The sequence below is a fragment of the Asterias rubens genome, chromosome 2 (genome assembly GCF_902459465.1).
Source record: "Asterias rubens chromosome 2, eAstRub1.3, whole genome shotgun sequence".
Taxonomy (NCBI): Eukaryota; Metazoa; Echinodermata; class Asteroidea; order Forcipulatida; family Asteriidae; genus Asterias; species Asterias rubens.
Genome location: NC_047063.1, coordinates 17368811 through 17395401, shown reverse-complemented (window position 1 = coordinate 17395401; position 26591 = coordinate 17368811). Strand labels below are relative to the sequence as shown.

At 38.0% G+C, this 26591-nt stretch overlaps 1 protein-coding gene across 1 annotated transcript; it reads left to right on the top strand.

Annotated features, from left to right (window-relative positions):
* The first annotated feature begins 553 nt into the window (after positions 1-553).
* LOC117302928 (molybdate-anion transporter-like) lies at positions 554-22731 on the top strand. The gene is made up of 12 exons (XM_033786920.1): positions 554-666; positions 1484-1659; positions 2260-2404; positions 5304-5472; positions 6854-6972; positions 7636-7772; positions 12710-12873; positions 17257-17382; positions 18492-18594; positions 20510-20577; positions 21645-21724; positions 22270-22731. The coding sequence occupies exons 2-12, from the start codon at positions 1515-1517 to the stop codon at positions 22391-22393; spliced, it is 1380 nt and encodes a 459-aa protein (XP_033642811.1). The 5' UTR covers positions 554-666; positions 1484-1514; the 3' UTR covers positions 22394-22731.
* Positions 22732-26591: the final 3860 nt, after the last annotated feature.

Sequence of the window (26591 nt, the reverse complement as noted above, 5' to 3'; positions counted from 1 at the left end):
AAGGTAACCATGACCACATGCTCAGTTCACCCCCCCCCCCCCACACACACACAAATTATCTATCCCCCACCCCAACAGAAAACATCTGTCTTTTAAACAATAATAGTAATACATTATATTGATCATGATGGGAGTCAATTCCATTCCGATTGTTAAACATCAAGTTCAGTGGTAGAGAATCAGAAGTGAACACAAATATAATTGTGTCTGTTGGTAGTCTCATAATTGTGTCTGGTGGTAGTCTCACGAGTAAACTTGTTTCCCCCCCCCCCCCCTCCCCCCTCCTCCCCCTCCCCCCACCCGTCGACGCCGCCCCGCCCCCGCCTAGTATTAATTGATTGACTGGCCGTTCATTGACACGCCCCTAAATAGCGCCACTAGTCTCATTGGTGCTATGCAGAATCCATGCAGTTACAGGAGAGACCCGCTGCTGCGTGATCTAGGTGCTGATGAACCATCTAACATTCCGCATCATGACGTCAGGTCTATCCCCCTTTCGTGTATAGATTGTACGAGCTATTTTGTTCACACAAAATTTTGCTGGTGAGCTTGATGTGTTCGATCGTGTGAGAGGAGAGAGAGTCGATCACCAAGGAAATGAATATTATTAATTTTTGGTTTTTTACCCATACATGAATATTGCTGAAACTTGAAAGGCAAGAAAAGGTAAGAAGACTTTTGGTAATTGTCAGAGACTAGCCTTCACAGTTGGTGTATCTCAACATATGCATAAAAATAAAATGGTTAAGCGCAACAACAAAATAATGCGTTTGCAAAGCGATGCGACAGGGAATTCGCTCCGGGATCTGGTAAGTTTTTGTCCATTTTTCTTCGAAATATTTCCTAAAGGCTAAATGGTGTTTTGAGTATTATGGCAGGCTGCATTAGACATTGCGGATTAAGTTCGTACCCTCAGAATTTGTGTCATGATTTTTGAAAGTGGTAAAAATGGGGCAAATCTGGTGACTGGCTGTCGAAATTGTACGTGTTGGACCAGATCAACCGTTTCCGCTCGAAACAAACTCGTAACCCTCCGTCGGGAGGAGGGTTACCTCCGTCGGGAGGAGGGTTACGTTATCGCAACTACCATGTTTCAGACTTTTTCGTTAGTAATGACTCTCAGTCTCACCATGCTCACCCCTGGTGCATGGTGGTAGCCCTTGTGTACAGTATTTGTCTCATCTTGCAATGGATATGGTGCATTAAAAATATTAAAATAGTTAAGTTTGGTTGGTTCTACATGGTTAGATTTAGTACTACAAACCCTTTTTACATTTGTATACACATATTGACTGGCAATGCTTTAATTGCTTGAAAAAATGTACCGGTATGTTTTATAAATATTGTATTATTCATAACATAGAATGCATTTGCTTGTATTTATTCACTACCTTGTGTATTGTTAACTTTAATTAATAATGAACTGGAAATAAAGTGAATTGATTTGAATTTAATTGAATATTTTGTTGTTGTACCAAAACAGGACAGCCGCTGCTGCCAACACAGACAGCATCATGATTTTTGTATCATCTTTTCATGCTCTGTGCGTCCTCTGTGTTCTACTGTATCTCTACACACGATCTACAGTGGCCTCTTCAGACGATGTTGGTTTCAAGAAATTCCAGCGAGTTTATCTAGTGGTCTATCTCTTTGCAATGGGTAGGTTCAGACAGAGTAATAGTTGGGTATCGCAGTCAGTTGCAGGGCTGTATGCTTCGAACTGCCTCTAGCAATCTCAGCGGTCTAGAATTGCCAGGGTCGTGGGTTTGAATCCCATCCCACCCAGGTAATATGCCTAGGTGATTTTATTTAACAGGACTCGGGGGGAAAGTACTGAGTACACAGTGCTAACACACATCGGAGAATGAAATTGTAACCACTACTAAAAGATCAGAAGCCAACACCGGCAAAAAGGCATTTAATCCTGGTGTCACTGTAAAAGAGTTTAAGTATCTCCTGAAGTTACCCGTATTCTTTAACAAGTGGCTCAGGTACACTCAAAACAAGTACATGTACATGTCAAGCTGCAACATTTTTGCATGGAGCATTTTTTCGTACAGGATAAAAGTTTTTTCAGAAATCGAGATACAACGTTTTTGCACTGATGGACATGTTTTGTCCCTACCTATTTGTAATTAATCTGTTTTTCCGAAGATTGTTTTTTTAGAGAATTTATGCACCACCCTAAGCTTTATCTCGTCACTTGATCTGCAAACGTTTATGTCCTTTTGAATAATTTGTATACTCCCTCCCTTTCAGCTGCTGATTGGCTGCAAGGTCCTTACGTGTATGCCTTGTATGAGCATTATGGGATGACACCCCATCAGATTGAGCAACTCTTTGTTGGGGGTTTCGGTTCTAGCATGATCTTTGGCACAGTGGTTGGCTCGTTTGCAGATAAATTGTGAGTTTCAATTTTTTTTGCCAAACTATTATTTTTATTATCTACAAATTTTCCTCCATACTGTATTTATTATTCTTTGACTTTAAAAATGTTAAACTACTCTTTACACTAACGCTGTGTTTTTGACAGTATGGAATAAATGTGAATTGAGTTGAATTGATATCGAGCAGACTTGAATCCTCGATTCGGATTGGTCAACCCATAGCAACAAGAGGTGTGCAGGCCTGTATGCTCTGTTTTGAAAGCACAGGGGCACCAGGGCATTTTCTTCTTGGTAAATGGCACCCTATGAGGAAATTTTAAATGTCTACTGGGGCCTTTCAAGGGCACCAAGGCAATGACTAGTAAGCCTTGGTGTGATTTAAACCTATAGTGCATGGGACATATCACACTCTGCATTTTTCTTACTCTGCGCTATTTAACTTGGGTCCCTTATTTAATTTTAGGAAGGTTGTAAAATGTAGCAATGTTTGACAAGATTTTGAAAGGGAACTTGGACAGTATACAAACATTGCTGTCCTTTCATATAAGGTACATTTTGTAACGTTTAACAACCTTGCTATAATTTAGCAAGGGACCCTTGCTAAATTGCTCTCGTGTAAAGGGGCTTTACTGTACAGCTGTTTGATTGTGTAAAGCTGCATGTCAAGTTTGTTGAAGATAAAATTTTTATCACACGAATGCTTGTGGAATACGGAAAAATAAAGCGTTTATGCATCCCACATTCTACTCGGCCATAATACCCCGTTGACGCAGCACTACGACTTTAGGTAGATCTTGCTAATCACCCCAATCTCAAAATTTGTTTCAATTTGAGGTATGATCGCCGTCGAAATCCAGCAATTTTGGCAAATTCAAGACTCCGCTCAACTTTACTGCTTATATGTAAAAAATGTTTCTGACTCGCTGTCACTACGATTACTCACCATTAGGCCAAATAAAAAAAATACCAGTTGATCGTCCCCGCCCGCATCCTGTTTTGGGGCAGCATCCTTTTTTTTTTTTTACTATCTGTTATTTTTTTGATTTTTGTAAAAAAAAAAAAATTTTTTTTTTTTTAACTCCAGCTTTTCAAAAGGACTGGCCTACAATGTAGGAACTTTTTCTGATTCTAATGTGATGCTGTCGAACATGTGTAACCGTCTGTTTCATAAAACAATAATAGTGAATGCCTACCAGCAAATCTTTTTACAAAACCGACCCTGTTAACAAAGTGGTAGTGTTAACATAGGTCCTCATGCAACAAATAGGTATAAAATAAGTTTGCAATGGGTTCAAACTGAAGAATTGGTGGCCTGTTTGATTTGAAATACTAAGCGGCCATCTAGAAAAAAAAATTGTAAAATAGTACATAGTAAGGCCCTCATCCTCCTCTTTTTTGAAAAATCCGGATGATCAACTGGTAGTTTTTTTATTTGGTCTTACACCAAGACCAATGCCGACCAAGCAGTTTTCTACTTTAAAACGGTTGCCGATGCTACCACGCTGCTTGTACAATAATGGCGTTCCCACAACGACTTTGCCCCGCTTATTAATGGCCACGACTCAGCTTTGCTTGTTTGGAACATGTTCAAAATAAGTGTGGGGAGAGCTTGCAGCTTCCCAACATGGGAGATCTCACCCCGACCAAACCATGCCCTTGAAGATCCTCCCACGTTTGGCCCAAGATTGGTCAGCGATTGGTCACGCTCTCGGCCACTTTTCCCTGTTCCATTGTAATAGAAGCGCCGCCTATGTGTGAACAGGGTAATATTGGAAGCATAGAAGGGTGTCTGGGTGTCTTTATGATCATCCGTTTTAATTTGGACAATTTGTTTTATGTGTCATCTACATGTAAATGAAATGAAAGTGAACAATAAGTGTCAGCAAATTATGAAAACCCAAATTGTTGACACTTAAGTTGGCCAGTTTCTATTCTATCATAAATGGGATATCTTCTCTGTTCTTTTCCAAGATTAATGTTTTTTTAAGTGTTAATTCTCGATTAAAACGCTGTACGGAAACCTCTGTACCAAATCAAACCTTGATTTGAAACAGAAGTGGCATACTTTTCCGTACTCCCCTCATAATGCTTATGATAACTAACATTACTAACTGCATCTTTCTGGGCCTAATTTCATAGAGCTGCTAAGCACAACAATTTGCTCAGCATGAAATTTCTTCCGGGATAAAAACAGGATTACCAACCCAAATTTCCATTTGTTGCATATTGCTTTTTACTGACAGTATTCAGCTATTGTTTGCTTATCCTGAAAATCACGTGGAAATTTGGTTGGTAATCCTGTTTTTATCAAGACAAAAATTTCATGCTAAGCAAATTGTTGTGCCTAGCAACTCTATGAAATTGGGCCCTGGTCTTGAAAGGGACCATCAAAAGCTTCCTTTGCAGAAAGGAAGATGAAGAAAAGGTTAGCTGGGACCATTCATTAGATCATGTCATTCCTAAAAGTAATAATCTTTATTCCTGATTCAAATTAAAAGTAGATCTATTAAAATGTTGTCTCTCGATGGTAACAGGTTTCATCGCTATCAACTGCAAATGTTACAGCTTGAATTGTTCCCACTTGATGTCATATGGTGTTAATCTTAATGGGCAATGATTGTAATTTTTGTATGACACACAACCATAAAAAAAACAGTCTAATCAAACTAAAACAAAACTAAAACTAAAACTTGGCACTGTTTACTGTGCAGCTCTGATGCATATTTCCTGAAATCTATCAAGCTTTGTGTGTGTTATAGTGTAGGAAATAAATAATGGCACACAAAAAAGTCAACAAGTACAAAATGTGCATGACATGCACGGTGCCTTAAATTGCATGTGGTATTATCTCTGAACTGTTTCATAAAATGTTAAAACTTGCGTTCTAATGTTCAGTTTTTCTCTCTTTGTTTCAAGTGGACGTCGGGCAAATTGTGTGCTGTACGGTATCCTGTACGCTTTGGCATGTGTCACCAAACACTTCAACAACTTCTTCATTCTGATGATAGGCCGGTTGCTGGGTGGAATAGCAACCTCCATTCTGTACAGTGCATTCGAGTCTTGGCTAGTCTATGAACACAACTCAGTAAGTCAACTTAGAGTTGGGCCTTATCCAATTTGGTGGCTACAGCTAGGGCTACGGCTAGATTTCCGCCTCATCATGCGTTGAGGTATAGGAATAACCTTAGCAACATCCTTAGCAACAGTTGTAGCCGTAGCCAAAGACGCCAATTCGGATTCGGCCATATTTTGTACATAACACCCCATGGATTCTACCTTGTGGTTGGTCAAGAACATGTCACATAATGTAGGGACTTAAACACATCCACACCGCAGTGTTGTTTATAGTGGGTGCGTTCGATAAGCTTCTCTGGGTCGACCCCGCGGTGCTCACTCAGGTGAGCCCCTGACAAGAGCTAATCGAACGATCACTCACCCTCGCGTGGTAACCGTCATGCACCTGTGGCCAGCCCTAAGTGACCCACTCCGCAAGCAAGGCACTGTTGGGGCTAACCCGGGTGAGCCCCTGGAATGATGTCAAAGCTATTCGAACGTACCGGGGGCAGACCGGGTCGACCCAGGAAAGCGAATCGACCGCACCCTCTGTTGAAGAATAGGATACAGAACAAAGGAATATCCACACAGTGACTGCAACTCAAGAGCTGTGTGTGTATGGTTGTGGTTCCATCATACAGTACATTCATTCTAATAAAAAGTGATGGCCGATAAGTTACCTATGCCTGGTCAAACAGCATAGAAATTTACTATTGGCATTTATTCTCTTGTGGGAGTTTCCCAAGTTCTGTTCATGGGAAGGTCATCTTAAAAAAAAGACAAGTCAAACATTCTGTATTTTATTTTTACAAAATTCCAGGGAGGGTTTGACAAAAAAATGGTTAAATACAAAACAGCTGTCATGATTGGAACTGTGAGAGTTAAGCCTGGTTCATACTTCCTGCGAATACGAAGCGAGTGTTGACATCACAAATTTGCAATGAACAATTCGCAGCAGTTGAACTGTGCTCAACTCTTGCGAATATTCACAGCGAAAAAACAGAGTTGTGACGTCAAATTCACGTCAAATTCACTTCGCATTCGCAGGAAGTATGAACCGGGCTTTAACCAGATCGCTCAGCCGCGACATTTCCACTAAAAATGAGTAGTCAAATCAATGGGCTGTGGTGTGGTGTGGCTGGCTCTGATCCCATTAGCAATTGCCTTAATAAATTTTGTTACTCGGTATCAGATGCGTGTAAGATCTGAGATAACTGGACAATTCATTGATTTGTGCAATTCATTACGGACTTAAAACCAATGTTTGTATAATAAGAGAGCGATTTGCTGTTGCCAGCTGGGCGTATATCCCCTTGTGGGAGTTTGCCAAGTTTCTTTCATGGGAAGATCATCTTTAAAAAAACTTTTTAAACCCAATCAAACATTCTGTATTTGATTTGTTTTCTTTTCAGAGAGGGTTTGACAAGGATCTGTTAGGTACCATATTTTCACATGCAACACTTGGAAACTCCATCGTTGCCATAGCAGCTGGCATAGTTGCCCAATTCTTTGCCGATCTGTATGGTTTTGTGTGAGTATTATTTTTTTAGTTTTACATTTAAAATTCATGATTTGTTTGTATAAAATTCATGATAAGTGTATCCACACTTGATGGGACACAACATTTACATGAAATAACAAACTAGTGAAAGATTAAGCTCAATTATTGATCAAAAAAAAGTGGGGAAAATCTCAAATGTTTAGACTTCAATTTAAAACTGAAAATCAAAACTATTTTCAATTTTTTTTATTTAAAAACTATTGCATTTCAAGCAAAAATTGTTCAAGGGAAACATTTATAATGAATAATATGTTGTTTTTGTATATTAAATGGTGAATTACATAAAGTGATGACACTACCAGCAACTGTTTTGTTAGCAAAATAACAATTCTGTAGTGTTCCTTTAAAGGTCACAATTTGACCTTGTTAACAAGTTTAACGACATTCTTCCAGTAGTCACATTTTTGTCTTGATCCATGATTGGTTGTTTTTCTTAAAGGTTACAATTTGACCCTGTTTAACAAGTTTAACGGCATTCTTTCAATAGACACACATTTTTATCTTGATCCATGATTGGTTGGTTTTTCTTATACATGTAGGTTACAGTTTGACCCTGTTTTAACAAGTTTAACGGCATTTTTTCAGTAGTCACACATTTTTATATTGATCCACGATTGGTTGTTTTTCTTAAAGGTCACCATTTGACGTCTCATTGATTGTTCTGATTTTAATGGTTTTAATCGTCATGACGATATGGTCTGAGAACTACGGCGATGCCAAAGCCAGCTTAGGCACATCATTCAAAACAGCTATTTCACACATAAGGACAGGTGAGATACAATAATACACAATATTTAGATGGTGCTTAAAGCAATCACACAACATCGTTGAACAGTATTGTCCAAAGGCCCACACTTCGTGTATCACAGCTTATATATAAAAAAACAAACCTGTGCAAATTTAGGCTCAATCGGTCATCGGAGTCGGGAGAAAATAACAGAAAAAAACCCACCCTTGTTTCCGCACGTTTCGCTTTCACCGTGTCATGACATGTGTTTAAAATAAATCCAATATTCTCGATATCGAGAATTGATGTTGTTTTAATGTTTTCTCAAAAAGTCAGCATTTCATGGAATAATATTTCAAGAGAAGTCTTTCACCATAACATTCTCTTAACCCTGTAAATTATTTGTAAATCTGTGAACTTTCAATTTTTGTTCTGTTCAGAAAGTGTCCAATGGCTTTAAAGACACGGGAAACTTTTGGTTATTGTCAAAGACCAGTCTTCTCACTTGGTGTATCCCAACACACGCATAAAAGAACAAACCTTTGAAAATTTGAGCTCAATTGGTCGTCAAAGTTGAGAGAAAAAAATGGAAGAAAACTTTTGTCGCACTAGTTGTATGCTTTCGTTAGCTTAAGTTCTAGACCTCAGCTGAAGTCTCTTATTCAATTCAAATATTTTAGTGAGAAATTACTTCAAAAAATATGTTACTTCAGAGGGAGCCGATTCTCACAACGTTTATACTATCAACAGCTCTCCACTGCTTGTTACTTAGTAAGTTTTTATGCTAACAATTATTTTGAGTAATTACCAATATTGTCCAGTGCCTTTTTATACGGTTGTTTCTAAGCGCACTGTTGTCTGTCTACAAAATAAAATTACCAACTAAATCTTATAATGAACACACAAATTATAAATCTGTTCTTTTTTTTTTTTCAATAAATTATACATGTAAAATAGTAAGAATCAGGCATAAGATCAAACATACAAGGAGTAAGATGGAGTGCACCTCAATTGACCGACTCACAACTGATCTCGTGAAGAATTTCATTTATGAATTAAAAAGGTGCGTTTTCAGTAAGGTCTTAAATGGGATCGAGCATTATGAATATGCGTTGGTAATTAATTTGTTCCAAAGGAGAGGGGCAATTACTTAAATAGCTTGGTCACCCAATTACTGAAAAGGCTCTTTCCTCCCACCTCCCGCCTCCAGGACCCGGTTTGAATTTAGGTCCCAGGTTCGAATGCTGCCGGGGATGGAGTTATCAGTCCCTACCTTGGCCCAATTATGGCTCTGCTTACTGTAAAAACTAATTTGACTCTTCCGGAAGCAGATAATTCCGCGCTTTCACGGGTTAGGAAATTTTGGCTTATACAGCTGGCACAGATATTTGGTGCTGGCGCAGTATTCAGCGGAGAATGGTTATAATGGGCCCCGAATTTGGCAGAAGTAGAGCCATGAATTGGGACCTGACTGCTTGGGTTTCAGTTGTTTTTTGCAATATTTTCTTTCTGTGTTATTTAACAAATGTTTTTTTCCAGTAACAGTTTTATCGTTAACATATTTATTTTATTTATTTTATTAAAAATTAAATTTGAGCGATTCTCATGAAATGATTGCACTGAATTTTTAATTTTCTTTTGTTAGATCAACCGCAAAATATTGTTTTGAACGGTGGAAAATTTAGAATCATTATCTTGAAGAAAAAAAAACATTAGTAGAACAACAATGAACTTAGTATTTTCCGATATGCAAGTAGCAGGTACCGCATACAGTGTGAAAAAATATTGGTGCTGTTGCAATGTAATTAGTTGTGTTGTGTTGTCTTGGTCCCTGCTGTTTATAGTTTGACCTCAATTGTTCCTTAGAACATGTTGTGGCATCTGCATTGAATATCGATTGGTGTGTGATTAGATCCTTACAGATTGCAATATGCACAGTGTAGGCCTGTTATGCGAGAACAATGTGTGATTATGTAGGATTTTTAGTGCTGACAAAATAGTCCCAGACAGGGTTCATAATTTGCGCGATCAACCATGAAATAACAAACCTGTGAAAATTTTGGCTCAGTCCATTGTGTCAGTCGGGAGAAAATAGTGTACATTTTATTATTTTTTTTATTTCAGCATTTAAACATTTTTTTTTTTTTTTTTTATAGTAACCAAAATTAGATGATGGGTGTTTTTTTTAGACTTTCAGAAACAGTTTTCTTGAATATGAGTTCAATTCAGAGGGAGATATTTCTCAGAAAAAATTTGTTTTCTGGAATATGAGTTGGGAGAAAATGGAGAAAACACAATTTTCAGCATGTAAACACATTGTCCTTAATTTTGGTTGGAATATTCCAAATTAGTTGGTTTCAGATATACAGTTTTGTAGATGATGACACATGTTACATGTATGACTTCATTTCAGACCAAATGGTTTCAATATAAACTTCATTATCAGTTCAGGTTTTAGAATCAAGCTAAAGACACTGGACACTAATGGTAATTGTCAAAGCCCAGACTTCTCACTTGGTGTATCTCAACATAACAAACCTGTGAAAATTCACCATATAAAACAAATTGAGTTACATGTAAACATTAATGTGTCCATATATGCATCAATTTATCACTGATAGAGTAAATGGCGAAATGGTTAAAGGATTTGTGTTAAATGATTTGTGCCATACTGCCTTTACCATTGTTAACGCAATGTCAACGTTTGGTGCTAATAATAAATCGTTCTTATAAAGTGTATTAGCAAATAATACACACACTAAAATTTACCTGTTTTAACGATCTCTTTCCCCAATTTATTTTGTTTAAAAAAAACTGAAATGGGAAGGCTTCCAAACACTGGCTTGGCTCATGATGGATATCATGACATCCCTGGTGGGACGGAAAATGTTGTGAAATGGTTATGCTGCCACAGCAGGGCGTGCCTGCATGGTAGCAAAGAAAATTTGGACATTTTGGGTTTTTTCATTTCTTGCTTTCACCAATGATCAGTGGTCACATCATGTTCAAGGCCTGTTTCTGGGCCGTTCTTGTTGACCTTCATTTTAAAGGAACATTACAGAATCGGTTAGAAAAAAGCTCGTCTAAGATCACAGATTTACATAAAACTAACAGGGTCTAATGATGACGATAGCAGAAAACACCCTTCGAAAGTATTTCTGTCTGAAATGTTTTATTTGATGAGAATAAAGTGAAACTAATTTCTCGTTTGGATGTTATTACTCAATGTGCGTTTTATTCATATTTTGTTTTTGAATCGATGTCATGGAAAATGTGTAGCCGGTTTTTCACTATTTTCTCGTGACCCAGATGTTTGATCGATCTCAAATGTTTACAGTTTTGTCAGTTTATGTAAATGTTGGATGACGAAGTGCTTACACTGCCAGCAACTGTTTAGTTAGCAAAAACAAATTCTGTAATGTTCCTTTAAACGAAAGTAAGGCAAACAATACATCTGAAGGGAATACAACAGGTGTATTTCACAGCAGCTGATACATTATTGATTCATTCTTATGCTCAGAACTACAGGGTCATGAACGTAATTTGTATTTTATTTATTTATTTATTTTAAATCTTTAGACATACACAATAGTTACAAGTTGTACAGGGGCTGTCAAGGTTAAAACAAAAGTATAAAAACTGTCATCAAAAAACCAGACCCCTGCCAACGATAAAAATATAATTATACAAAATAAAATGCACTGAAACATTTAAAAATCACACAAAAGAAAACATAAAACACAAGCAAAACCAGACTATTGAAAACAAAAAACTACACCCACAACAAAACACTGCAGCGATAAGAGGAAGGGACAATAATTTAAAATAAAAACCATAGAATGGACTAAAAAAAACAAAATAAAATTGGCACAGAGAGCAACCTCAGATTCACGCCAAACCCACTGGGCCCGAGGACAATGATAGCAGAAAGCCTCCCCCAAACACCACCAAAAAAGTACAAAGACCCCTTTATAAAGAAAACAACAATGGGTTTCATGAAATTAATTTTGCATGTTTAGATAAGTAGCTCCGGATAACAGGGGTTTATTGATCAAGAGTGGTCTTCAAAGTATTTGTTTAGCGAAAAGAAACTTTCATTGTCTAATTAAAACATTCATTTATTGATTTGATTTATTATTCACAAATGTCTAACCTTTTTCTGGTTAGCACAAAATTAATACTCATTGTTTTGCTACCGAAATTCTAATGTTGCCCATGTCCAATTTAGGGGTCAGACTATTAGAATTAAATTCAGATGTACATTGATTAAGAAATAACGGTCTAGCAACTGAACTCGAACAATGCAATCATCAGTCTTCTCATTTGGATTAAAAGACTTTCGAGTCACAGTGTTTAAGTTCACTTTTCTTAATCCTGGCCAGCTTGAACTTGGTTGTCTTTTTTCCTAATTCCCTGCTGTTCCCTCTCCCACCCCATTTACTGTCCTTACCCAATTTACCCTCAGCAGAGTGTGGGTTCGAATCCCCAGCCGTGACACTTGTGTCCTTTTAAAGCAAGACACTGTACCATTGCTTCGTCCTTCGGATGGGACGTAAAGCCGTTGGTCCCATGTGTTGTGTAACGCATGTAAAAGAACCCAGTGCACTTCTCCCCGTTGTTCCTGGTTGTGGCTGCTTCATGCGCCGTAGCACCTTGTAAACCCTTATAAATGCTACATAATTGGGTCTCAGAATCCATCACTGCAATAACCTATCTTCCTGAAAGTTTGTCTATACTCAGCGCCTTGAGTACCTTGTTTGGTAGATACGTGCGTTATTATTATTATTATTATTATTATTATTATTATCTATTATTCACATGTTCCTTGTTGTATCCAAATCTTCTGTCAGTCCTTTTCATCCAGTACCAGTGCTCTAGTACCGGTGCTGTTTTCCTGTGGCTAAACTTTTGTTTGCACGTATTGTTTCTACACCTTGTTATTGGTCGAATAAATACAAATAATAATTATTATTTCTACAGATCGTAAAGTCTTGTGTCTCGGCCTGATCCAGTCTTTATTTGAAGGAGCGATGTACACATTTGTTCTGGAGTGGACGCCGGCCCTTGGCCGGTCACAAGAGCAGACGGATCCTAATCAGCCAAAAGAGACCATTCCACACGGCAGGATATTTGCTGGGTTTATGGTGAGAAGTTTGGGAAGGGATTAGTGGTAAAATTGAATCAAGTTCAAAAAATAATAACAAACACTTTTTGACACTGAGAAGCAGGGGTCGAAGAGTTGGGACTAGTCCTACCTAGTACTAGTCCTTACTTAGGAATAGTCCTTTGAGATATTAAAAACTTCTTCAGATACATGTAAGATGAGTCGTAACTCGTTGTGAAATCGACCCCTGGTCACAATCAAGGTAGAACTCTAATTTCTAATGTATGTTCGGGGTGCATTTGAACGGTACACACAATTGCACAAAATTGAAAAAGGGGATATTAAATGGCATTTTTGGTTTACTTTTGGACAATTTTGGGTGAGATATTTTTGATTAAGAAACTTGAGAGAGACGTAATTATTCAACTGATTTTGTGTTTGTTTATTTAAGAATATTGCATATTACAATTCCTGTTGCATTTTCGTTTGCCAACATCATTGAAATCTCGTTATTCTTACCAAAATCATCCTTGTTGTGTGCCATTGGTTGAGAAGAACGCTTGAAGGCAGTGCAATCTGTGTATTTTTCTGTGACGTAACCACAAACATATAATACCTAGTTCTTTCATGGTTCTTTTATACTTTGCTTGCCTGGAAATGTGCCCGCAGATGTTTCTGCCGATTAGCGCTGGTCATTTGTGACCGCAGTAACACACATGGAACCTTTGAAGTACGGCTAGTTGTAACTCCTTCTGGTCCTTGCTCTGTGGTGTATCTCAACATATGCATAAAATAACAAACCTCTGAAAATTTGAGCTCAATCGGTCGTTGAAGTTGCAAGATAATAATGAAAGAAATACAAACCCATGTAACACAAAGTTGTGTGCTTTCAGATGCTTGATTTCGAGACCTCAAATTCTAAATCTGAGGTCTCAAAATCAAATTCGTGGTTATCCCAGACGCTTCCAAAAAGCTGTTAAGTATGGAAAACGGTGGGCGCATTTCCGAGCCGATTCCAAAAGCTGTATGTATGAGAAATGATGGGTACATATCAAAGCCGTTTTCATGCGTTTTAAGTGAGGAAATTGCATGCAGTGGTGCACAATTCAGGCCGTTACGAGACTCCTTAAGTTTTGAATTCGGTCGGTGTAATTACACTTGTCGAAATGATCTTTGAACAGGATGTCAGAAAACGTAAGGGATAATGAAATAGCTTAGCTCTTGGCCCATATCGTAGGAATTTGTTTTTACTGAAACAGCAACTTTTGCACATGCAGGGAACGTGTCCGACCAAAGAGCTACAAGAAAGAGCAAACATTACGACTCGATGACACATGGTTCAGGAGATAATCTTTGGTTACCTATAAGCATTGAATTCGCAAGACCTGACATCTAATGATGTCATGATGAAAAAAATGAACGAAAATTATAATTAGGTCTATGTCTACAAACTGGAGTTAATTCAAATTTCATCTTGCACTGCTGTTTGACATAATTATTCCACTTACTGCAAGTACTGATTTGTACTTTTCAGATTGATATGTTTGCGAAGATAACATTATTAAAATTTTCACCTTAGTTTGTATTTGTGAATTATTCATGTTTGGAGCATTATTAAGGGTTCCAACAGCCGGTGTGGACGTTTTTTATTGTCATTTATTAGCTAGCAACTATTAGTGCAACTTTTGACATTGCAACAATGTTAGCTCACCATTTAACTGTTTACATCTCTTTTCATAAATATAAAAGTCATAAAAAAACTTATTATGGGGCCGGTCATAGCCGACCGGCTCCGACCGTGGTAGCTACAACCTTGGTCCTCTTCCTTTAATAAGGAACAATTTGGTGATACCAGCCCTCATCTATTGGCCTTCTTTTAAATTTAGAAAATTACAAATTGCGTATTTTGCAAGCAGATGGTCTTTTTTAATGGAGTCATTTCTAGGGCCACTGATTTTCCGTTTCAGAAAAGTGCAAATTCCGTTTGGCAAAAACGTGAATTCCGTTTCAGGCACAAAAAATTCCGTTTCATGTTTTTTTAATTAGATAAAAGGTTGTTTAATACCCAGGGACACACTTATAAAAATCAATTTGAGATAAGTTGCACTGTTGACTTCGTAAAATGTTCATTTGACCTGACAAATTTCAAAAAAATACTTTTTTTTATAATTGTGGATTATTTTGTATACTGCTGTTCTAAAAAGGTTGCACTGTGACTGCAGTATCAATGCACATGATGTGATAGACTTGATTCCAAGTCTAAAACTGCAGTTGATTCTCTGCATCAGCCACATTGTAGGCTAATGACAGGAGTGTATCCACAAGAGGGCGCTGTTTCAGCATGATCAAAGACTTGGGAACAAGTCTATGGACGTGACCATTCTCCATCCACAAACAAAATGTCAGCCATTTTGTTTTCGCTTTGGCGACAGAATGTTGACAGTTTACGGTTTTATTTTAGACCTTTCCGAGATGAAAAAACATTGTATGTGTTCTTATAGATCATAGGTAAGCTAGTTTGTGTATTATTGTTGGTAAAAGAGAGGGAGAAAATGCAATTTGGGTGAACAAAAAATGTTTAAAACGTGCCGCGAATAATGCCCTTTGCTTAACCATGTTAACAACGTGTGTACATCATGTGTGTAAACATTGAGGATGGTGTGAAGTAGAACAGAATGATCCACGGTTACGATCTCGTACTTTTTAATGGTCTGATTTCTGATGCCTTTTTAGTTTAACAAAAAGAATCTTAATAAAGAATGCAATTTCAATAGTTTTGGCGTCAAGAAAAAAAAAAAAAAAAAAAAAAAAATGAAATTTTCTGAAATCCCGTTTTCCGTTTCAAAGGGCGGATTCCGCGAATTCCGTCCGTTTTCCGCGATCGCGGAAAATCAGTGGCCCTACATTTCCAAACCATGTGCCCTGGGTCAATCCACAAATATTTGCAAACAATTGAAGGAAAAATGAAAGGTATTCATGGTAGTTTTTGTTGACCGTATATAGCCCAGCTGTTGTGACACCATTGCACCATCAGGTAAAACTTTCCCTTTTGTTATCGGCTTAACCTCAACAGCCATGTGGCATTTTTCTTGAGTTCTTGGTCTAAAAGTGTTATACAGGATCTGTAAGGATAAAAAACATAATTGTTTAATTCAAAATCAGGTAAAACATCAGGTAAAACTTTCCCTTTTGTTATTGGCTTAACCTCAACAGCCATGTGGCATTTTTCTTGAGTTCTTGGTCTAAAAGTGTTATACAGGATCTGTAAGGATAAAAAACATAATTGTTTAATTTGAGTCTGAACCCTAATTGAGTATAAACTTCATACTAGAACCATATTTTGTGTGAAATATTTCACTGTGAAATGAATTGGTATTTAAAGCCATTATACACTTTCGGTAAACAGTATTGTCCAAGTCCCACACTTCGTGTATCACAACTTATATATAAAATAACAAACCTGTGAGAATTTAGGTTCAATCGGTCATCGGAGTCGGGAGAAAATAACGGGAAAACCCATTCTTGTTTCCGCGCATTTTGCCGTGTCATGACATGTGTTTAAAATAAATCCGCAATTCTCGCTAACGAGATTTTATTAGTTTTAATGTTTTCTCAAAAAGTAAAGCATTTCATGGAACATTATTTCAAGAGAAGTCTTTCACCATTACCTTCTGTAAACCCTGTAAATTATTTGTAAATCTGTGATTTTTTTTTTTCTTCCCCTGTATGGAAAGGGTATAATGACTTTAAGAAAAATGTGTCTCAAAGCCTAAAAATACACAAAACCTTATTTTGTTTCTTACAACCCAAACTAAGGACACTAGTTTACATGCTGTAAATTGTGCATGGTTTCTCACAATTTATTTCTCCTTACTCATACACAGATTAAAGGCAGTGGACACTATTGGTAATTTCTCAAAATAATTATCAGCATAAAACCTCACTTGGTTATATGAGTAATGGGGAGAAGGTTGATGGTATAAAACATTGTGAGAAACAGCTCTCTCTGAAGTGACATAGTTTTCGAGAGTGAAGTAATTTTCCACGAATTTGATTTTGAGACCTCAAGTCCACACTTCCAGCAGCAGCTCACCACAACATTGACACACTCTAACGCACACACATCCAGCCAGCAACCAACTAACTCACACGTTTCACCGGACAAAAACAGCTTCGATACTTCCCGCCCAAAAGTGCATCCCTCCAGCCATACATAAACTTCACCACCACCAGTAGGCCAGCATTCTCCCGAAGACGAACAGAGTGTACTGTTCGAACACCAACTTTTTTCAGAGCCACCACTCCTTCAGAAGAGATTTTACTCATGGTTGTACCCGCAAGTTTACTATTCAAATTTATAGTTACACTTACTCTCTACATTTGTTCTTTAACTCTGCTATTTCTTTTTGTTTCTCTTGTGTAGGTTGCAATAATGATCGGATCCTCCATCTTTAAGATCGCAAGTAAACATTTTTCAGTGGAGTCCTTCATGAGACCTGTTCTCTTCATATCAGCGCTTGCTCTTTGTGTGCCGATTTTAATGCCATGGGTGAGTTCCGTGTTCAGACAGCGTACTAAGTTAGACCAGATACTGTAACTTTTGAGGTGGTTGTAAAAAGGTTTTCCCCCTTGCGTTCAGACAGCACTAAGTTAAACCCGATACGGTTTATCTTTGGTTTTAGGAGGTCAAACAAACGCGACCCTGTTACTCTAACATCCGGTTTATTGTCCTGTTCATTAGCCACTGTTTACATAATGATTACGGAGGTCAATGGGTCGTCTGTTATGAGTTAAACCGGATGTGGTCTTTTTTATTCAGTCCACACACACAGTGTTACATGATAAACCCGAAGCGGTCTAAAGGAGAAGACAAAACTCGCTGAACGGTCTATCTTTTGTGGGTGTAACCCGATTGGGACTTATACTAGTACTGTTTAGATACACAGAGTTGAACTAGATAGGGTTGAACCACGAGTTAAACCGACTTTAGTACTGTGTCTGAACAACCTCTTTGTTTCCACATACATGTTTGTCTGTCGGTTTTGTCTGTCTTAAAGCCATTGGACACGTTCGGTAAGCAGTATTGTCCAAGGCCCACACTTCGTGTATCGCAACTTATTTATAAAATAACAAACCTGTGAAAATTTAGGCTCAATTGGTCATCGGAGTCGGGAGAAAATAACGGGAACAACCCATCCGTGTTTCTGCACGCTTCGCCGTGTCATAACATGTGTTTAAAATAAATCTGTAATTCTCGCTATCGAGAATTGATATTGTTTTAATGTTTTCTCAAAAAGTAAAGCATTTCATAGAATAATATTTCAAGAGAAGTCTTTCACCATTACCTTCTGTAAACCCTGTAAGTGATTTGTAAATCTGTGAACTTTTAATTTTTTTTCTGTTCCGAAATTGTATAATGGCTTTAATGACCTTCTCATAAAGGAAACTCTGCAAACTGCTACATGGGGTTAGAAGCACCAAGTTGGTAAAACAGCCAATCTCTGTCATACTAACATTGTTTTATAAGCTTTTCTCATTTTTACTCTGTCTTGTGCTAGTTTTCGAATCTCTAGAACAAAGCACAAATCAAATATTCAAATCTCCTAATATTATTTCTATTTAAATCTAAAATGTGTAATATGGTTTGAATTTTGACAGAGTCAGCCCATGGTGTTTGTAAGCTTTCTAGTGTTTGAATGCTGCGTGGGTATCTTTTGGCCTTCTCTGGGTACCATGAGAGGGAAGTACGTGCCAGAAGAAGGTGAGCCTAACCTAGTAGAATAGGGCAAAGAGGGTGTATGAAGGCATTTTGAATGCTGTGTGGGTATCTTTTGGCCCTCTCTGGGTACCATGAGAGGGAAGTACGTGCCAGAAGAAGGTGAGCCTTACCTAAAATAAAAGGGCAAAGAGGGTGTATGAAGGCATTTTGAATGCTGTGTGGGCATCTTTTGGCCCTCTCTGGGTACCATGAGAGGGAAGTACGTGCCAGAAGAAGGTGAGCCTAACCTAGTAGAATAGGGCAAAGAGGGTATATGAAGGCATTTTGAATGCTGTGTGGGTATCTTTTGGCCCTCTCTAGGTACCATGAGAGGGAGAGTTAGCCTTGAAAAATGGGAGAAATAGGGTATATAAAGGTATTGAAGATATCTTTTGGTCCTTCCTGTGTACCATAAAATGTTGTGTGGGCATGTTTTTGTTTGTCATCTCCTGAGCACCACAGAGGGAAAATACCTTAAAAGGAAAGTGTGTTGCTGAGGATACAGAGGTCATATTTGAATCTTGAGATTTTATCTTTGGAGCTTCACTGAGTGTCTGATTGTGGAGATACTGCCCTCATTAATCCCTACACTAACCAAAAACAGTCCATCTAATCCAGCTGATCCCAATTTCTGGTCGTATGCGAGTGCCTGATGCTGCGGCAAACCGGTACCCAACCTCCTTTATCCCTTGTGCAGTAACACACCACAATCTGACTTTCAAACGTTGTTATAAACTGTATCTCCCAGTCACCAGGTATTTTCTTTTCGTAGATACTTACGCTTTTTAGTGATACTTTTTTTTTAGATACTTACGCTTTTTAGTGGTTTTCCTTTTAGTTGTATATAGCCATAGAACTGTTTTGAATGTTTTCAATGTTTTTACTGTATGCGAGCTTTCGACTTACCCATTTTGGGGTCAGATAAAGAAACTCTCCAAATCACTCAACATATTCAAGAACATTAATTTTGGTTTTTCCCATACACCGGTGTGTGTCAGCACTGTATACTCTACTTCCCCGAGTCCTGTGAAAAAATATCGCAGGCATATTACTCGGGTGGGATTCGAACCCATGACCCTTGCAATTCTAGAGCAGTGTCTTACCAACTAGACTACCGAGATTGCCCGGAGGCAGTTCCAATCCTATGTTTTGGCAGCGGGTACCGCAACGATATAAGTGTCAACCGCATCGGTGTATGGGTAAAAAACAAAATTAATATTCTTTATCCCCGATGCAAATTTAACATCTCTTATATTCAAGAACAGTTTAAAAACTCATCTTCACGGAGAAGCTTTTTGTTTAGTGTATTTTTCTTATTTCGTTTTGCTATTTTCATTGCTTCATAGTTCTTTTGTAGACTGGCGCTTTAAAAGTGTCCATTATTATTATTATTGTTATCATTAATATTAATTGAATTGAATGTCACCCCTGGGTAAATATAGGAAACAAATAAAAAAATGTCAAGTGAAAAGTTTTTGGTATGTCAGAGATTAGAGGTACAATTGGTTCATGGAAATTATTCTGATAATATTGTACGTCTATTTTAGAGGATTTGAACTACCTCTAGCTACCGAGCAATTTCGGGGGTCTAGTGGTAAGATATCTGCTTTAGAATGGCAAAGGGTTGTGAGTGTGAATCTCACTTTAGTAATATGCCTGTGGATTTGTTGGGTGGGAGGAGGGGGTTTGAGAGCTCTGGAAAGTACCGAATATACAGTGCTTTGCACACATCGGTGTATGGGTAAAACTAAATAAGGTTTTATCCCCTATGCAAAATCTATTTTATGTTGTCATTCCTTAGAGATTAAATCAGTTGGTATTTTAATAAAAAACCTAAGTAGAGGAGAATGTTCAGATTTTCTTTATTACACATGACAATTTAACCAAAACATTTTCGTTTTTAATTCATCCTAAACAGCTCGATCTACCATCATGAACTTCTTCAGGATTCCTTTGAATATGATTGTTATATTCCTACTTTTACAGGTGGGTATATAGAGTAGACCAATCCATTTTGGGTTTAGTTTGCATATAATCCCTCGTCCAAGTAGCCCCATTACTGGGATCCATATAACGATTGACTATGCTTTACACTCCTAACACGTTGACGCTTTTACAGTTGCATCTACATCCTTTGTCGAAGAGGCTTGCGATGGGACGGAAAGAAAGTGCCTAGCCATATTTTAATCATTAATGTCTAACTTGGGCCCATCTATAAGAAAATCCACTTGGGTGTGCATTTCATTGGCAAGTTGCAATTGCTCCCTCTGATTCTTTTGTTTGGAAGGAAAGCATCATTGAGCCTTTGAGCTTTTTGCCAGACAAAAGAACAGAATGCATAACAAAAAAATTAAAAACAGAATACTGCCTAGAATCATTGTGTCAATGTCCAAGACACTTGTATCCTTGTCCTAGACACTTGTGTCCTTGTCCTAGACACTTGTGTCCTTGCTCAAGACACTTGATTCATTGCCCAAGACACTTGTGTCCTTATCCTAGACACTTGTGTCCTTGCCCAACACACACTCTTGTGTCCTTGCCCAAGACACTTGTCCTAGACAATTGTATCCTTGCTCAGGACACTTGGGTCCCTACCAAGACACTTGTGTCATTGCTCAATACACTTGATTCATTGCCAAAGACACATGTGTCCTTGTCCTAGACATTTGTGTCCTTGCTCAAGACACTTTGGTCCTTAACAAAGACACTTGTATCATTGCTCAAGACACTTGATTTATTGCCCAACACACTTGTGTCCTTGCCCTAGACACTTGTGTCCTTGTCCTAGAAACTTTTGCTCAATTATATAACTGTTTATATCGCATGTTTAAACATGGCCTCATGACCATTCGGACCAATTAGAATGGGTTAACCGTCCCAAGTAAAAAAGAAAAAAAGGCCCTCGGGTCCCTGCTCTTTCGTGTGTCTGGCATGACTGAACTTCAACTTGCGCTCTGCACTTTTTAACCCTCTTCCAAACATCAGTGTTCTCAACAATAAATTGCACCATGCTTTTATTTCCATCACTTTCTTTCATTTTGTCAACGCTGTAGAATCTCAGTATGGGAGTTATCTTCAAGTTCTGCGTAGGGTTCCTGCTGGTTGCTGCTTGCGTTCAGCAGTGGCTGTACCGGTAAGAGTACCTCCATAAGGCATTAAATAAAATGTTATGTTGGCGTAACAAGCCCAAAAATATCTATAGGGTAGTTAGGTAGGGATTTTTTATTTATTTTTTTTCTCTCCTCCTTCCCTCCCAGCATGAAAAATTACATGTTTTCTAATTGTTTATACACGATAACAAAAGAAAACAAGGCTACACACAACAAATAGTATATTTTTAAACCCTTGAAAACATTTTTTTTTTTTATGTCTTTAATAGATTTTCATCATTAAATTTCTTCCCTTGAAAAAATAAGAAGTATCCAGGGTCGGCCATATTTTTAGGGTAGGTAGGGTAACGCCAACATACCCTTTTTTTTTTATTATGCCTAAAATATTAAACTTGAACACAGAATGACCATCACATGATGTTAAAGAGGGGCTTGGAGGTCATAATGAAGTTTTGTAATGCACTCATTTTCTAAAAGATAAATGGAAAAGTTTCCTTCAAAACCATAGTCGATTACCTCACTTTTCTCATTTACATTTTTCCCTTGTCTGTTTTTTCCTGTATGACAGTCTTACCCTGGCCACACCCGTCAACGACATGGAGAAAGGCGGGTTCGGTAACCAGAACCACTCCAACCCCGAACACCAACAACTCCCTAAAAATGGTTTACATTCTATTAACGAGGTGCAATAAGCTCTGAAGACGTTTAGCCTTAACTTTTTCAGCTACCATAGGAATTCCTGTGTTTTGTTGTATATTTTGCTCTTTGCTTTGTTTTCCCTACTCTTGTCTTGTTCCCTGTTAGCTTTATCAAGGCACGCCAGGTGGATGGTGTAGTGGCATTTTGACCCACTTAAACATTTAGCTGTAGGGTGGCCCAAAACTCTAACAACCCCCCCCCCTCCCCCACCCCACAGTCACATGTGTGTGATCCAGACTATACTCACAAGCTATATGTGACACTTGTGTCCTTAAGCAAGACACTTAGCCATTGCTTCGTCCTTCGGATGGGACTTAAAGCCGTTGGTCCCATGTGTTGAGTAACGCATATAAAAAGAACCCAGTGCACTTATCAAAAAGAGAAGGGGTTCGCCCCGGTGTTCCTGGCTGTGGCTACTAAATGCACACTATTGGTACACTACTCAAAATAATTGTTGGCATAAAACATTACTTGGTAACAAGCAATGGAGAGCTTTTGATAGTATAAAACATAGTGAGAAAGGGCTCTCTCTGAATTGAAGTAACATAGTTTTTGAAAAAGAGGTAATTTCTCACTCAATTATAAGAAGACTTCAGGCCTGAAGCCTTTTATTAGGCATCTGAAAGCAAACAAATTTGTGTAACAAGGATGTGTTTGCTTTCATTATTCTCTTGCACCTAAGATGACCAGTTTGTTATCCTATGCATATGATGGGATACACCAAGTGAGAATACTGGTCTTTGACAGTTACCAAAGGCTGAACACCTTTGGTAACCAAAGGCTGAACACCTTTGGTATTTTCAAAGACCAGTCTGTTAACTTGGTGTGTCTCAACATATGCATAAAATAACAAACCTGTGAAAAATTGTAGCTCAGATGGCTCGTCGAAGTTGCAAGAAAATATAGGAAGGAAAAAACACCCTTGTCGCACAAGTTGTGTGCTTTTAGATGCTTGAATTCGAGACCTCAGCTGAAGTCTCGAATTCAATTCAATTATTTTATTGAGAAATTACTTCTTTCTCAAATACTATGTTACTTCAGAGGGAGCCGTTTGTCGAAATATTTTATACTATCAACAGCTCTCCATCTCTCGTAACCAAGTAAGGTTTTATGCTAACAATTACTTTGAGTAATTACCAATAGTGTCTGGTGCCTTTGAACGCTCAGTGTAAAAATGTTTTATTTCTGTATCCATTTACTGTGTGTGTAAATTGAGTAAATTTCAGCGAGATTACGACCTTTTGACATTCTAAAACTTGCGTTTCTTATAAATGTTATTTTAGGAGATCAGATCTCGTTGCATTGACACAGTTAAACACGTATGTACTGGGTCTTACAGAATACATATTTGGTTATTAGTTGTTATACACTTTATTGTTCGTTTTTGTTGTTATAATAATAATTATTACAAGGTTTATAGAGCGCTTATAACGTAATTGTTTGATTGTAAGTCGGTTGTATATTTTATTTAAACATTCTATTATATTTTAACTCGACTACCTCTCATTACCCTGTGGATCTAAAGCCAAGTCACTGGTTCAATAAATTAAAAACACAAACAATTATTTCTTTGCTCCCCTTTTGCCCCACATTGGAAATGTCCACCTATGCTACTGATAAAGTGCTAAATTAGAACTTTGATGTATTAATTTTAATATCACACTTTTATTTATTTATAGATATAATTATAAAAGGGGGGGGGGTGTAGAGGGCAGTGTCATTGGGTAAAGTTAATATGGTATATTATTATTGTTTTTGCCGTTTGTGATGGAAAAACTTACCTTGGTTTTCCTTGGTTTAACCTTTGTACATAGATAATTTTAGACTTAGCAAGGAAACAGCAGATGTGTATATTCTACAATGTTTATCAATGTTGATAAAACTTAATCGGAAATAAAAGATGGGACAGTTCATCCCAGTATAAAAAAAAACATCGTCGACAACACTGAGAATTCTTACAACATATATACACACAGGTCTTTGTCATGCAGGCATGTCAGACTTCCTCGTTTCAGCTGATTTCCTCTTTTGGGATTTTGATTTTCCTCTTTTTTACTTCACTTTCTGTGTACAAAAGTATAGGAATATTATCTTTTCCTCTTTTTTTTTCTTGCCCGGTTTTCTCTTTTCCTCTTTTTTCATGGATAGTTACTCACGTGCCTGGTCATGTGAGAGAGAGAGGGGGAGGTCGAGTTGGTGTGGGGGTGGTATCTTTCCTCGCCTCCCACCTCTAATTAGGACCCCGGTTCGAATCAGAACGGGCACTAGTTTTTTTTATGCAAGTCGCCAGACACACAAGGCCTGAAGGCCACTTCAAAGTGTGGGTTACAATTATTTTTTTCCAGAGGACGTTGCCACCTACTCCTAGGGCTGAAACAGGGTTACCCCTTTTCCAGTCCATACAGATGTTATAGGCTTCAGTATCGACGGTGTATTGGGGTTTTCAATCCCTACCTGACTGCGTGGGTTTTCCCTGACTAATTATCTGTGTTTTCCTCCAACATCTGAAGCTGAAACTTCCTTCTTTGTCTTCTCTGCATTAATTAATTAATATCGAAGTCTTATCGCACGTATCTACCAACTCGAGGCGCTGAGTATATACAAATTTACTGAAAGGCAGGTTATTGCAGTGATGAATTCTGAGACCCGACTATGTAGCACCTTATAAGGGTTTACAATGTGCTACGGCGCATACAGCAGCCACAGCCAGGAACACTGGGGCGAACCCCTTCTCTTTTCGAGAAGTGCACCGTTTTTTTTAACATGAGTTACACAACACATGGGACCAACGGCTTTACCACCCATCCGAAAGACGAAGCAATGGTTAAGTGTCTTGCTTAAGGACACAAATGTCACGGCTGGGGATTAGAACCCACACACAGCTGATCAGAAACAACAGAGTTTGAATTCGGCACTCTTAACCGCTCATCAACGACACTTCCACATTGGGGTACTTATTTTCCCTTGGCAGACCACGCAATTGGGCAAAGCTTTGCTGCGATGAGTGTGTATTACTTTGTTACTTGATCTGTTCAGCTTTCATACTCTATGCTAAGCTATTTTGATTGATGAAACCCATCAAACCTGTGAAAATCTGGGCTCATTTGGTCGAAGTTGCAAGAACAAAAACCCTCCCCACGCCGATCTGTGCTTTCAGATGCCAGAGAAAAGCTGTAAGTCTTCACTCAGATTCAAACATTTAGCGAGAAATTACCCCTTTCTCAAAAAATTAGCGTCAGAGAGAGCCGTTTCTCATAATGTTTTTTTTTAGTATCAAGAGTGCCTTTAAAAATCAGTGACACTTAGTAATTACTCAAAATAATTACTATCATCAAACCATTCTTAGTTACGAGTAATGGGGAGAGGTTGATAGTATAATACAATTCGAAAAACAGCTCCCTCTGAAGTGACGTAGTTTTCGAGAAAGAAGTAATTTTCCACAATTTAGATATTGAGGTCTCGAAATCAAGCATCTGAAAGCACACAACTACGTGCGACAAATGTGTTTTTTCTTGCATTTTTATCTCGCAACTTCGACGACCAATAGCTCAAATGTTCACAGGTTTGTTACATTATGCATGTTGGGATACACCAAGTGAGCAGACTGGTCTTTGACAATTACTAATAGTGTCCATTGTCTTTAAGATCTAGGCCTCTGCCCAAATGCGCTATTTACCACCTCCCGTCCAATGAGGTCAAATATTTTCAATCAGCATTTGTGTTAATTTCAGCTAATGGGAGACTTTCTGGGACGATAGAGGGCAGCAGACTTACCGGGTAAATCCATTGTTCTCAGAATTATGCGCATGTTCAGAACTACGTAAACAATGGAAATTTACCCGGTATGTCTGCTGCCACCTAGCGTTGGAAAGTCTCCCATTATTTAAACACTCGAATATACTTTCTCTTTCATAGTGCAGGCTCTAAATAAAAACTCACAAAGGTTTACATAAAGGAAAACGTGTGGGTTCAAAAGCGAAAGTGTATAAATAAGTAAAACATTATTATTGACTTATTTCGAACTGTGTTTTATTTGTATTTGTTTTCAAAAGCCAATCGCAGGTCAATCTGATGCCCTTCGATTTTCGATGGAATATTTAAACTCATTGTGTTTTATGAACCATCCGATTGTTTTAATCCTATATAAATAGAGATGTTAATAAATATACAATACAACTATAACATTGTGAA